Raw genomic sequence first — 12646 nt, 5'->3', positions numbered from 1 at the left:
GCTCCCTGCTCAGTGGGGAGCCTGCTTCTTCCTCTGCCTGCCGCTCCCCGCTTGTGCTCTCTCTCAAATAAATAAATAAAAAATCTTGGAAAGAAAAAGAAAACCCTTAAAAAAATAAAGTTTACTTTTTTAATCTCTACATCCAAGGTGGGGCTCAAACTCACGGCCCTAAGATTAAGTGTCGCATGCTCTTCCGACTGGGCCAGCCAAGAGCCTCTATTATAATATTGATCTTTTTTGTTTTGTTTTTTTTAAAGATTTTATTTATTTATTTGAGACAGAGAGAATGAGAGAGCACATGAGAGGGGGAAGGGTCAGAGGGAGAAGCAGACTCCCTGCCGAGCAGGGAGCCCGATGCCGGACTCGATCCAGGGACTCCAGGATCATGACCTGAGCCGAAGGCAGTCGCTTAACCAACTGAGCCACCCAGGCGCCCTGATCTTTTTTTTTTTTTTTTTTTAAAGATTTTATTTATTTATTTGAGAGAGAGAATGAGATAGAGAGCATGAGAGGGGGGAGGGTCAGAGAGAGAAGCAGACTCCCCGCTGATCAGGGAGCCCGATGTGGGACTCGATCCCGGGACTCCAGGATCATGACCCGAGCCGAAGGCAGTCGCCTAACCAACTGAGCCACCCAGGCACCCCAGCGCCCTGATCTTTTTTGTTTTGTTCTCTCCTATTGCCAAGATACATGCAAGCAGTTCCTGACTCCTTCAACCAGCTGACAGATGATCCTTACTATTCAAAACAAGTTCATCTTGATGTCCCCTCTGGACCCTACAGCAATGGCCTTCCATAATAATTGCTTGTAAGGATAGATAGTGACCAATTTCAGTCCATAGGTAGGGACATCTCTATGACCCCTGCCGCCTGAAGCAGTTCCAAATGATGTGCCCTTTGCCCTTCCACAACCTTAAAGATACAAGGACCAGGGGCGGCTGGGTGGCTCAGTCGTTAAGCGTCTGCCTTTGGCCCGGGTCATGATCCCAGGGTCCTGGGATCGAGCCCCGCATCGGGCTCCCTGCTTGGGGCGGGGGGAAGCCTGCCTCTCCCTCTCCCACTCCCCCTGCTTGTGTTCCCTCTCTCGCTGTGTCTCTCTCTGTCAAATAAATAAATAAAATCTTTAAAAAAAAAAAAGATACAAGGACCAAAAATTGCTCAGGGGGGAAACCATGAGGGATAGAAGCAGAAAAAATGTTCACCTTTAGCCCAGAAGGCTGACCTGCATAGTTTTGATAAGGATCAAGTAAGTACTGGTTGGTACATTCTTAAAGGGTCTTGTGACTGCCTGTGTATCTCATCGATAGTTAGTATCGAACTGAACCATAAGCACCAGAGAAATCTTGTGAAAGTAGTTTTTTTTTTTCTAAGATTTTACTTATTTGAGGGGCGCCTGGGTGGCTCAGTCGGTTAAGCGTCTGCCTTAGGCTCAGGTCACGATCCCGGGGTCCTGGGATCGAGCCCCGCATCGGGCTCCTTGCTCTGCGGGAAGCCTGCTTCTCCCTCTCCCCCTGCTTGTGTTCCCTCTCTCGCTGTCTCTCTGTCAAATAAATAAATAAAATCTTTTTTCCCCCATAAATAAAATCTTAAGAAAAAAGAAGATTTTATTGAGAGAGAGAGCATGAGGGGGGGAGGGGGGAGGGAGAAGGAAAGGGAGAGAATCTGAAGTTAACTCTGTGCTGAGCCCCACTTTGGGCTCCATCTCATGACCCCGAGACCATGACCTGAGCTGAACCTAAGAGTTGGACACTCAACCGACTTGGCGCCCCAAGATTAACATTTATTTTATTTTATTTTTTAAAGATTTTATTTGACAAAGACAGCCTGTCTTTGTATAGCTCATGTGCTAAGATGGCTTATATATTAATGTTTAGAAGAAATCACAACAATAGTATTTTGTGGCAGGCGGAAACGAGAAACTCAAACGTCAGTATCCATCAACAGGTTTATTGAACACAGGCAGGCTTGGTCCTTTATGCACCGTCTGTGGCCACTTTCGTAGGAGTGTCCGAGTTAGTTGGGACAGAGACGGGGTGGCTCACAAAGTCTAAAGTATTTACTAAGTGGCCCTTTAGGGAACCAGTTTGCCAACCTCTGATGAACCTATTCTATGGTGTGAGAAGTCAAGGGAGTGGTTGCTGCGGGGGGCAGTGTTTGGAGGGGGCCCAAGGGGACTTCTGGGGGGCTGGGGATGCTCTGTTTATCCATCTGGGAGCTGGCTGCATGACTGGGTCAGTCTGTGAATCGAGGAGACTGTATGTTGTTGAGTGTACTTCTCTGCATATTACGTTAAACATCGATAAAAAGTTAAAAATGTGCTCAAGGTTAAAGATACTCAGATGAGAAGTCCCCAAGAGGAGAACCCTAATAACCACAGTTGAGCCCCCGGAATCCAGCTGGGCCCCTCCTGGATCACCCAGTTCCATGGCCTAGCAACTTCTTCTTCTTATTTTTTTTTTTTAAAGATTTTATTTATTTGCGAGAGAGAATGAGAGACAGAGAGCACGAGAGGGAGGAGGGTCAGAGGGAGAAGGAGACTCCCCGCTGAGCAGGGAGCCCGACGCGGGACTCGATCCCAGGACTCCAGGATCATGACCTGAGCTGAAGGCAGTCGCTTAACCGACTGAGCCACCCAGGCGCCCTATTATTATTATTATTGATGCTGGAGAGAGTTGGGTTTCTGGCTCTTACAACCCAGAGTCCTCATATCCCATCTCCCAGGCATTTATTGTGTCACCTGCCCGTTCCTCTGAAAAGTTTCTTGGCTGATTCAAACTGGTTCAGGTGGAGGCTTCCATGTTCTCACACAATCCCAGGTCCCTGGCCACCATGATGGGTCCCTGGCTGATCTCCACCCAAGGGGAGCCAGTCACAGTAGCCCAACCAGCAGGCCAAGCTGATGGAGCTGCAGATGAGCCAATCAGAACTTTTCCCTGAGATTTTTGGATGCGAGGCCCAAGGCTGGTAATTAATGAGCCTTGAAGCCTTGTTTCTGTGGAGGATGCTGGTCCCAGAGAACAATGCTGACTCGTGAAAGGCCAGAGAAGGTATGGAAGGAATATCCTGATTGCCCTCAAATCTCTGCTTCGTTGGCCCCGAGGCCGGGAGGCACATCTGCCCTTCTCGGTCGGCGATGTGGGCCCCCCGAGTGCTCTTTTGGCCTGAGTCAGAGCAAGCTTGGTTTCTGTCAGGCTTAAAGACCAATGAGACCTAAGTCATTGCAAACATTGTCATCGGCACATACCCCGCCCCACGCACACGCTTAAAGCCACCGAATCCCTGGACACACACAGACCCTGACCCTCTGCATCAGTGCATGTGTCTTTATTTCTGGGTGATATAAAAGAATAAACTTAAAAAAACACTCCAAATCAAACACCTTAATGGCTCCCCAAAGCAATGTGACCCCTTTTCCCACCCCGATAAATAGAGACTTCTGTCAGTCTACCCTCCCGCCCCCATAACCCCCTCTGCTATAGACATACTCTGGTATATATTACTCTACTCGGCAATAGACATTTCCCGAAAATACAAGTCCAGCCCTGCCACCTGACTCTCCCCGGGCCCCACGTCCCTGGGACTCTCCTTCCCCACCTCAGACCACCCGCCACTGCAGCACACTGGTGTCCTTGCCCCCCGTGGTCAGGGCCACGCTGTCATCCCACAAGAAGGCCACATTTGTCACATGGCTGCTGTGTCCGCCGTATTTGTGGCTGAGGGCCTGGGAGAGGGAGAGAAAGAAGTGAAAGAAGGTGATCTGTCATGTTCATGGCTGGAGCCCCTGTGCCAGGCACACAGTAGGGGCTTAGTGACTGTTTCTGGCGCGAATAAGGATCAGGGAACCAAAGAGCCCCGAATCGCAGACACTCGGAGCAGAGCGTTAGCACTAGAGACTGAAAGTTACCGACTTTGAGGTTCAAGAAACAACCCTTGGGATCATGTCACGGCCTTCCTTGCACAGATGGGGAAACTGAGGCCTGGGGAGTGTTGCCTCACTCTCGCCCCCAAGGCTGCTTGTCACCTCCACCCTGCCAGCCTCCCGGCGGGGGGGGGGGGGGGGGGGGGGAAGGACTCACTCGGGGCTGACAGCAGGGGTAACTGAACAGGTGGACTTTGCCAAAGTCATCAGCTGAAGCCAGCAACTTCCCGTCATGGGAGCGGGCCACAGCGTTGATATCAGTACCATCTGCTCCTTCAGACCAGATCCCTGTGGGCAAGATGAGGGGTGGGTGGGGGTGAGAGGTCAGCTGGGGTCAGGGACCCCTGAGGTGAGCAGGCCCCAGCCTCCCTGCCTTCCTCCCACCTAGCTTGTCTCTGGCCAGGGAGGATACTGGAATGATCTTCTTAATTTATTTAATTATTATTTTTTAAAGATTTTATTGATTTATTTGATAGAGAAAGAGAGAGAGCATAAGCAGGGGGAGGGGCAGAGGGAGAAGCAGACTCCCCGCCGAGCAGGGAGCCCGATGCGGGACTCGATCCCGGGACTCCAGGATCATGACCTGAGCCGAAGGCAGTCGCTCAACCGACTGAGCCACCCAGGCGCCCCTGGAATGCTCTTTTTTAAATGTGTAATTGACCCTGGCCTTCCACTGCTCAAAACCCTTCTGTGGCTCCCTGGTGGCCTTGGGAGAAAGCCCAGGCCACCGCCGCTGCTGCTGCTTTTTTAAAAAATTTTTAAGTTTAGGGGCGCCTGGGTGGCTCAGTCGTTAAGCGTCTGCCTTCGGCTCAGGTCATGATCCCAGGGTCCTGGGATCGAGCCCCGCATCGGGCTCCCTGCTCGGCGGGAAGCCTGCTTCTCCCTCTCCCACTCCCTCTGCTTGTGTTCCCTCTTTCGCTGTGTCTCTCTCTGTCAAATAAATAAATAAAATCTTATAAAAAAAATTTTTTTTAAGTTTAATTTATTTAAGTAATCGCTACACCCCAGGTGGGGCTCGAACTCACGACCCTGAGATCAAGAGCTGCATGCTCTTCTGACTGAGCCAGCCAGGCGCCCCAGAAAGCCCAGGCTTCTTAGCATGACCCCCAAGCTCTGGCCCATGCTGCTCCAGCCGCCTCCTCCCTGGGGCTCCCCTTGGACTTCGCAATGATTTACCCCTCCTGCCTTCTTGGATTTCTCCAAATGCCAAGTTCTCTGCCACCTCCCTGCTTTTGTGGGAGACGTGCTATGATTCCCTAGGCCCCAGGACTGCTTTCCTTCCTCACTGCCTCCTCATCCTCTAGGTCCAGCTTCGATAGCCCTTCCCCCAGGAAGCTCTCCTTGACTCCCTCCCATGCTGGGCTCAGGTGGCAGCCCAGTCTCAACCCAGCTGACTCTGGGTTGTCTGGGGACAGGTCTGTCTCCTTCACTGGACTGTGAAGCTCATGAAGGCAGGGACTGGGCTGGGCCCGGGGATAACCAATAAGAGACCCCGAAGACCACCAGTCAAGGATGTTTCTTGGAACTCCTGCCCTTGGTGGGACCTCCCCCATTCCAGAACTTACCAAACACCCCAAATCCCAGGACACAAGTGGCCGTGGCCCATTCCATGTTCCTCACAGCATCTGCACTAGTGATCTGCTTACAGGTAGCTGGGTCCCCTGGGGCAGAAAACAGGGGGGTGCGGGGGGCTCAGAGCAGTTACTAACTTAACCTATGCATTTCACAGTCCAGGGGCACCAAGGTCTGAGACAGGAGGCTAGGGTCCTAGGACTCATTCCACCTCTCCAGACTTGGATGAAGGCGCTAGATCCTGGGTGGTGACATTCCCAGGCCTGAGCAGGTGCATCTGCTCAGAAACCTGTGCCCCACCCATCGAACCAGAAAGGGGAGCAAATCCGAAGCCAGGAGACGGATCAATGAGAACAGCCCCTGACACAGGAGCCAGGGGAGAGAGGCCAGAAAGCCCTGCCCCCCTTCCGGGAAGTCTACGTAAATCGCACACGGAAAGAGGGAAGCTGAGGGGGGGCGGCGGCCTTTGGCTTTCAGAGCACTCACAGTACAGAATCTCGTAGTCCCCGGAGTTGGTGACAAAGCAGCTGCTGTCCTGGGCCCAATCCAGGTGGGTAATAAAACTGGAATGGCCCTGCGGGGGGGAGGGGAGGGGTGGAGTTAGAACTGGACGGGGTGGGATTAGACCAGGAGAGGTGGAAGGCAAAATACAGAGGTAGGGTGAGAACACGAGGGGGCCAAAGGAAGGATACACGGCCTTTGGAGCGTGGGGGCGGGGCCAGACTACCATGGGCGGGGCCAGACTGATGGGCGGGGCCAGACAGAAAGGGCTTAGAACACAGTGAGGTTTAGAACAGGTGGGCACGGCTAGACACAGAGGGGCGGGCTTGTAACACGGGGTGGGGGTGGGGGCAATGTGTGGGCGGGGCTAAGACTCCTTGAAGTGATCAGGGCAGAGTCAGTAGCGTTGAAGCTGTGCTCCCTTGAAGGAGAAAATTGGTTAATTCTGCAGCCCCTGGACGGGGTGGCGGCGCGGGCTGGGGGCCACTGCCCACTCACCGAGCACTTGCCCAGGCGGCTGACCTTGCGGCCGCCCTGGTCCACCGTGTACACGTACACCAAGTTGTCGTGGGAGCCCACGGTCAGGTACGCCCCGTCTGGGGGAGGGGGAGGGGGGGCTATGAGGAGGCACCCAGGCTCTACCCCCTTCTCTCTCAGACTCAGCCCCCGCTATTCCAGACTCCTCAGCTGTCCCAAGCTCCGTCCCCGCTACAGTCCTAGACCGGCCCCTCGGCCTTGCCAACACAGGCACCACGCCTTCCCCCTGCTAGTGACTGAGCCTCAGTTCCCCAGCCTGGCTTCTCCAAGATCCCTGGGCCCCGCCGCTTACCTGGAGAGAAGCTGACCACTGAGATCTGTTCATTGCCATCAGTGTGGATAGCCACCAGGTCATGGGTCTCCGTGTCCAGGAGCAGCCATCTTTAAGGAGAAGGCATGATTGGGGGAGGGGATGTAAGCTGATCTGGTCGGGGGGCGGGCAGCAATCTGTGGGGCCTAAGAGAGGGACCCCAAAAAAGATTTGGAAGAGAGGCTGACTCCAGACAAATGCTGGGAGAACAGCCTGGTGAAGTCTCTTAATTACAGATTCTGCAGGCTCTGGGGACATAGGGTAGGGGGATGGGTGTCAAGGGACAGTTCTCAGGGACAGCAGAGAAGCTCTCCCCAAATGCCCACTCAGCTTTACCTGCCAGTCACCGTGCCCACGGCCAGGACAGAGCCACTGGGGTGGAAGCCAGCAGAACAGGCAGGGTCCTGAGGGGAGAGAGGAGACAGGGCTGAGAACGGGGGCCTCCAGTCTATCCGGCCATTGTTCCCCAACCTCAGATCTACCACAGACTTCCTCTGCTGCCACAGAGGTTCCCAAACCACCCTCCCTTCCTGTACCATGTCACCTCAAACAGAAAACATTCCTGCTGTCACTACTGACTGGAGCCTTTCATACTCCTGGGCTAAATTCCCACAGCTTTACTCACCCGTGACTTCCGTAGGTAACTTTCTAAGTGAGATTGTTGGGACTCAGGGTATCCATTTTTTTTGTAAGACCTTTGATAGGTAATGCCAACTTGCTCTCCATAAAATTCTATCAACTCAGGGGCGACTGGGTGGCTCAGTCGTTAAGCGTCTGCCTTCAGCTCAGGTCATGATCCTGGGGTCCTGGGATCAAGCCCCGCATTGGGCTCCTGGCTCAGCGGGAAGCCTGCTCCTCCCTCTCCCACTCCCCCTGCTTGTGTTCCCTCTCTTACTGTGTCTCTCTCTGTCAAATAAATAAATAAAATCTTAAAAAAAAAAATTCTATCAACTCCTCACCAGGCATGTCCAAAGCCAGTTTCCCCACATCTTTGTGAAGCACCCAGCAATGGGTATTCCATTTTTTGAATGTTGGGGGCACTTGGTTGTTTCCCAGGCAAGGTAGCACCCTGGAATCACGGTTGGTTGGTTGGTTCACACGGTGGCTCTGACACTTCCTAGTTATATGACATCAAATAACCTTCCCTGTCCGAGCCTCGGCTGCCTCGTCTAGCCAAGGCAGAACATCAATCCTTCACAGGATTGTTATAAGCAAGATGTAAAGTCCTTAGAACAGTAGGCTGGTAAGCCAGATGGCGTACAGGAAGCACTCCACAAAGGCTGATTATGAGTATAATTACACGGTGAGGATGGGCAAGTGATTTTTTAACCTTCCCATGCCTCTTTCCAAGCGGGAATTGGTCATCCCCACTGCCTTGTGGAGGTTGCGAGAAATTAAAAGGACGAAGTGGGTAACGTACTAAGCCAGTGACTCTGGTTGTGGTCGACAAGCTGCCCGAATCAGAAGAATCTAAGGGAGCTCGTTACCAACTTGCAGATCTCGGGTCCCAAATATAGAACTCCTGAATCAGACGCTCTGTGGATGGGGTGAAGGATTCTGCATTTCTAATGACGCCCGGGTGGTTCGACGCCAGAATGGGGATGATGATACCCGGCCCTAACAATTTCCAGAGCACACCATGCCCGACTCAGGAGTTCAAAGGCCGTCAAGTGTTCTAGGATCAGCGGTAACCCGGCATTCCTGGAGCAAAGCCTCAGAGAATGGCGCAGGGGATATGGCGGACTGATGTTCTAGGGTCCCAGGAGGACAGGCAGGGGACCTTAAAAATTACACTACCCAGAATCCTCTGCATTGTGATTTGGGTCAGACGATCCGTTGGGCTCTTGTGGGCTCCGGAAGACAGAAGGCAGAGGCCCCGCTCTCCCACCCATCACCTGGGCTCTGAAATCAATGGCATTTGCTACTCTCGTGCGCAGTCGCCAGCCTTGAAAGGTGGGAGCGCAGAGTATCAAGACTACAGTGCAAACGGGGCCAGCGTTGGGTTGCTCTGGGGCAAGCCAGTCTACCAGAAGCCCCTACGACGGAGATGTTCGTGATCTGTGCTTCCCAATACGGTGGCCACTAGCCATGGGTTTGAAAGGTCGCTAGTGCAGGGGCGCCTGGGTGGCTCAGTCGTTGGGTGTCTGCCTTCGGCTCAGGTCATGATCCCAGGGTCCTGGGATCGAGCCCCGCATCGGGCTCCCTGCTCTGCGGGAAGCCTGCTTCTCCCTCTCCCACTCCCCCTGCTTGTGCTCCCTCTCTCGCTGTGTCTCTCTCTGTCAGATAAATAAATAAAATCTTTAAAAAAAAAAAAGAAAGAAAGGTCACTAGTGCAACCGAGGAACTGAAGTCTTAATTCTATTTACATTTTAAAGTTCATTGGCGAGCCACACATCCTGAACGGGGCAGCTCCAGAGCCAGCCCTCGCGGTGACCCCGGCCTCCTGGTTCCCAGGCGAGGATGGCACTTTCTTGAACTCGGTGCTCCTGACCCCGCCCTCCTGCCTGTGGCAAAGGCAGCAGCTAGCTTCCCTGGCAGGTGGGTTCTGGGCCTCCTTCCAAGGGGAGAACCCGCTCCTCCGGCCCTTCCAAGCAAGTCCGTAAGCACCCAACTCTCTGCATCAGGGCGCCTGGGGGGCTCAGTGGGTTAAGCATCTGACTTCGGCTCAGGTCATGATCTCAGGGTCCTGGGATCGAGCCCCGTATCAGGCTCTGTGCTCGGGGGTGAGGGGGGTGGGGTCTGCTTGTTCCTCTGTCCCTCCCTCCAACTCCCACATGCACACACGCTCTCCCTCTCAAATAAATAAAATCTTAAGAAATATATATATGTATATATATAAATCCCAGTGTGCTTAAACAGACTTGACCCTGAGCCCTGACACATTGAGACAGGCGGTTCTGTTAGAACAGGGTGCCAGGTTCCCTGTCCCCTTACCTCGATGATCCTACTCCACAGAGGCTGGTGGGACTCCGCATTCCACAGATGCACCAGCTTATCCTGCCCACATGTCACAAACTGGGCCCGGCTGGGGTGTGTGGCCAGGCCCCACAGCTCTTCCATGTGGCCCTGGCGCAAAGGGGAGACAGCAGCGTGGAGACGGCCAATCTGGGCCCTTGCCCCACCGAGCCTGGTGCCAGAAAGAAGTGCTAGACTAGGCGCGCCTGGGTGGCTCATTCGGTTGAGCGTCTGCCTTCCACTTGGGTCATGATCTCTGGGTCCTGGGATCCAGCCCCGCATTGGGCTCCCTGCTCAATGGGGAGTCTGCTTCTCCCTCTCCCTCTGTACCTCCACCCCGACTCCCCGCCTCGCTCATGCTTTCTCTCAAAACAAATAAAATCTTGGGGGCGCCTGGGTGGCTCAGTCGTTAAGCGTCTGCCTTCAGCTCAGGTCATGATCCCAGGGTCCTGGGATCGAGCCCCGCATCGGGCTCCCTGCTCTGCGGGAAGCCTGCTTCTCCCTCTCCCACTCCCCCTGCTTGTGTTCCCTCTCTCTCTGTCAAATAAATAAAATCTTAAAAAGAAACAAACAAACAAATAAAATCTTAAAAAAAAAAAAAAAAAAGGGGCTAGACTAGCCCCAGCAACACATTGGGGCCACAGGGGACCCAGGGAAGATCCTTTCCCCAGTGTGTCCGGAGGCTGTGACTGAGCAGCCCCCCGGCCCTGGTGTGTGATTCGAGGCAAATGCTGCCCCTCTCTCCAGACCTCTATCCTCCAGTTTGTACATGGGGGGGGCGGGGAGCAAGAGAGATGCTGGGTGGGAGTTGGACCCTGGGAGTCAGGTGGCGTCCAGAAGGCCGTGAGATCCCATGGAGGGTACTTGGCCTGGGGAGTCTGACCTCAGCTCCCTCTGACTGATAGGTCAGGTGACTTCTCCCTGGATCCTCAGCGTAATCTTCTGTAAAATGGGACTCATCCCCATGTGTGTCTCATGACATTGCTGTGCTCACTCGAATCATGGATGGGAAAGTGTCCGAGGCTAGTACAAAGCGCTCACGAAATTAGCACTATATAAAACTAATAATTACTATTATTAACATACCCTATTAATATACTATGAAATAACAATGAAGAGTGACGAGATAATTGTTGACATCAGTTTAACGATTAATGTTAATAATAAAGTTCTAATAATATACTAACCTATTAATTATATAATCAACAATATGTAATATTGATACTGTTTTTAGGGGTCTCTAAGGTCCCCTCTTGGCCTTGGGACATCTAGAAAGTTCCCCTAACCCTTGTTTTTCTTCATGCACCATGGAGACCAGAGCCAGAAGGAGATCTAAAAGCAGGAGCATGGATCTCAGCTAGCCTGGGACAGGGAGAATGCACGGAAGGAATGGAGGAAGCAGAACCACCGATCGAGGAGTAATTTTGGCCAAGGCTTCTGTGCCAGGCACCATCCTAAATGTTAAATAGGAACGGACTCATGGGTCCTTACAAACCCCCACGAAGATGGGCTCTGTTACTAGCCCATTTCCCGGAGGCACAGAGGCTCCTCACTTGCCTCACATCACACAGCTAGTGAGCAACAGGGAGGTGATTTGATCCCAGGTAGTCGCACTGCAGAATTCCTGTTCCCGACCACCATACTATACTATCCGGCCCCTCGGGGGGGGGGTGGGGGGAAGGGGTGCTCACTGGGTGTGGGGTAGGGTTTGGGCATGCCAGGAGGGAGGAGCGGGCATTCGAGCTGCAAGAAGAAAAACGGGCAGACTCCACAGGGCCTTCCCAGATCCAGGGAGCTGGGACCTGGGAGGTGCGTGGCCCAAGGTGCGTGCAGCCCGTGGGACCACGTGCCCGGGCACTTACCGACAGAAATGGACAGCACCCCTGATCAGAGGGGCAGGGGGCGGCATGGCTGCAGCAGGTAACTCGCTGGACCACAGGGAGTTCTGGGGCGGGGGTCCTGGGACAGGGTTGGGTTTATGGGCTGGGTGCAGGTAAAGGGAAGGTGAGTGGGGTTTGCCAGGCCAGAGGAAAAGGGATGGGGCAGGGAGGTGGTGAGAAATCAAAGTGGGAAGAGAGATGGAGAGACGTGGGAAGGAGGGCAGACGCGGGAGAGGCACTCACCTGGACGAGAAGTGAGAAGCCCGTGTGGACAGAGCCCTGCAGGATGGAGTTGCGGGTGGTCCCCACGTACAGTGTGTCTCCCCGGCCCTCCGCCACGGTGCGCACCGGGCCGAAGTCCTCCGGGACCTGAGAGTGGGGGGTGGAGGCAGATGAGGGCAGGACGCACGCAGAGAAGGGGTAGGGGGAGACCAGCTGGGGAGAGGAGGGTCTATCTGGAGCCCTGGTGTGTGTGGGGGGAGGTCCCCTCACCTTCATAGGAGCCTCTCCCCCTCCTCACCTGCACCTCCTGCAGCTTGCTGTAGTCGGAACCCCAGAGGACCACCCGACGATCACGACCCCCTCCGGACACCAGCGTCCCGTCCCGCAGGGCGCAGAGCCCAAACACACCGCCATCGTGGGCACCCAGCACCGCCTGTGTGATGCGGTTCCCACCTGTGGGGGCGAGGAGGGGTGGCCAGGGGCAGGGATCAGCATGGGAGGCTGCCCCTGTACTGCCCCTGAGAGCACCCTGAATGCTCAATTCTACATTCAGCCATTCATCCACCCACGACCTATCTATTCCAATACCTTCTCATCCATCCATTAAACCATCTGAACTAACATCTACCCATCCACTTTTGATCCATTCACCCCCTCACCCACCCATCCATCCATCTACCCCCATCCATCCACCCATCCATCCACCCACCCATCCATCCATCCACCCATCCATCCACCCACCCATCCATCC

General features: G+C 54.0%; 1 protein-coding gene across 4 annotated transcripts in view; it reads right to left on the bottom strand.

The window, feature by feature from the left end:
* Nucleotides 1-3308: 3308 nt before the first annotated feature.
* Nucleotides 3309-12646, bottom strand: part of EML2 (EMAP like 2) — a 50538-nt gene continuing 41200 nt past the window's right edge. For all 4 annotated transcript variants that reach the window (XM_044911446.1, XM_044911447.1, XM_044911448.1 and 1 more), the window contains 10 exons: nt 12194-12348; nt 11917-12042; nt 9773-9904; nt 7175-7242; nt 6821-6909; nt 6490-6587; nt 5977-6064; nt 5484-5579; nt 4076-4206; nt 3309-3720 (listed from right to left, as the gene is read on the bottom strand). In XM_044911446.1, the coding sequence (XP_044767381.1) occupies nt 3595-3720; nt 4076-4206; nt 5484-5579; nt 5977-6064; nt 6490-6587; nt 6821-6909; nt 7175-7242; nt 9773-9904; nt 11917-12042; nt 12194-12348 (1109 nt within the window). In that variant the 3' untranslated portion in view covers nt 3309-3594. The remainder of the gene's footprint in view (nt 3721-4075; nt 4207-5483; nt 5580-5976; nt 6065-6489; nt 6588-6820; nt 6910-7174; nt 7243-9772; nt 9905-11916; nt 12043-12193; nt 12349-12646) is intronic.

The sequence above is a fragment of the Neomonachus schauinslandi genome, chromosome 16, assembly GCF_002201575.2.
Source record: "Neomonachus schauinslandi chromosome 16, ASM220157v2, whole genome shotgun sequence".
Classification (NCBI taxonomy): Eukaryota; Metazoa; Chordata; class Mammalia; order Carnivora; family Phocidae; genus Neomonachus; species Neomonachus schauinslandi.
Note: the sequence above shows the minus strand (reverse complement) of the source record. Positions and strands in the feature narration are given on the sequence as shown.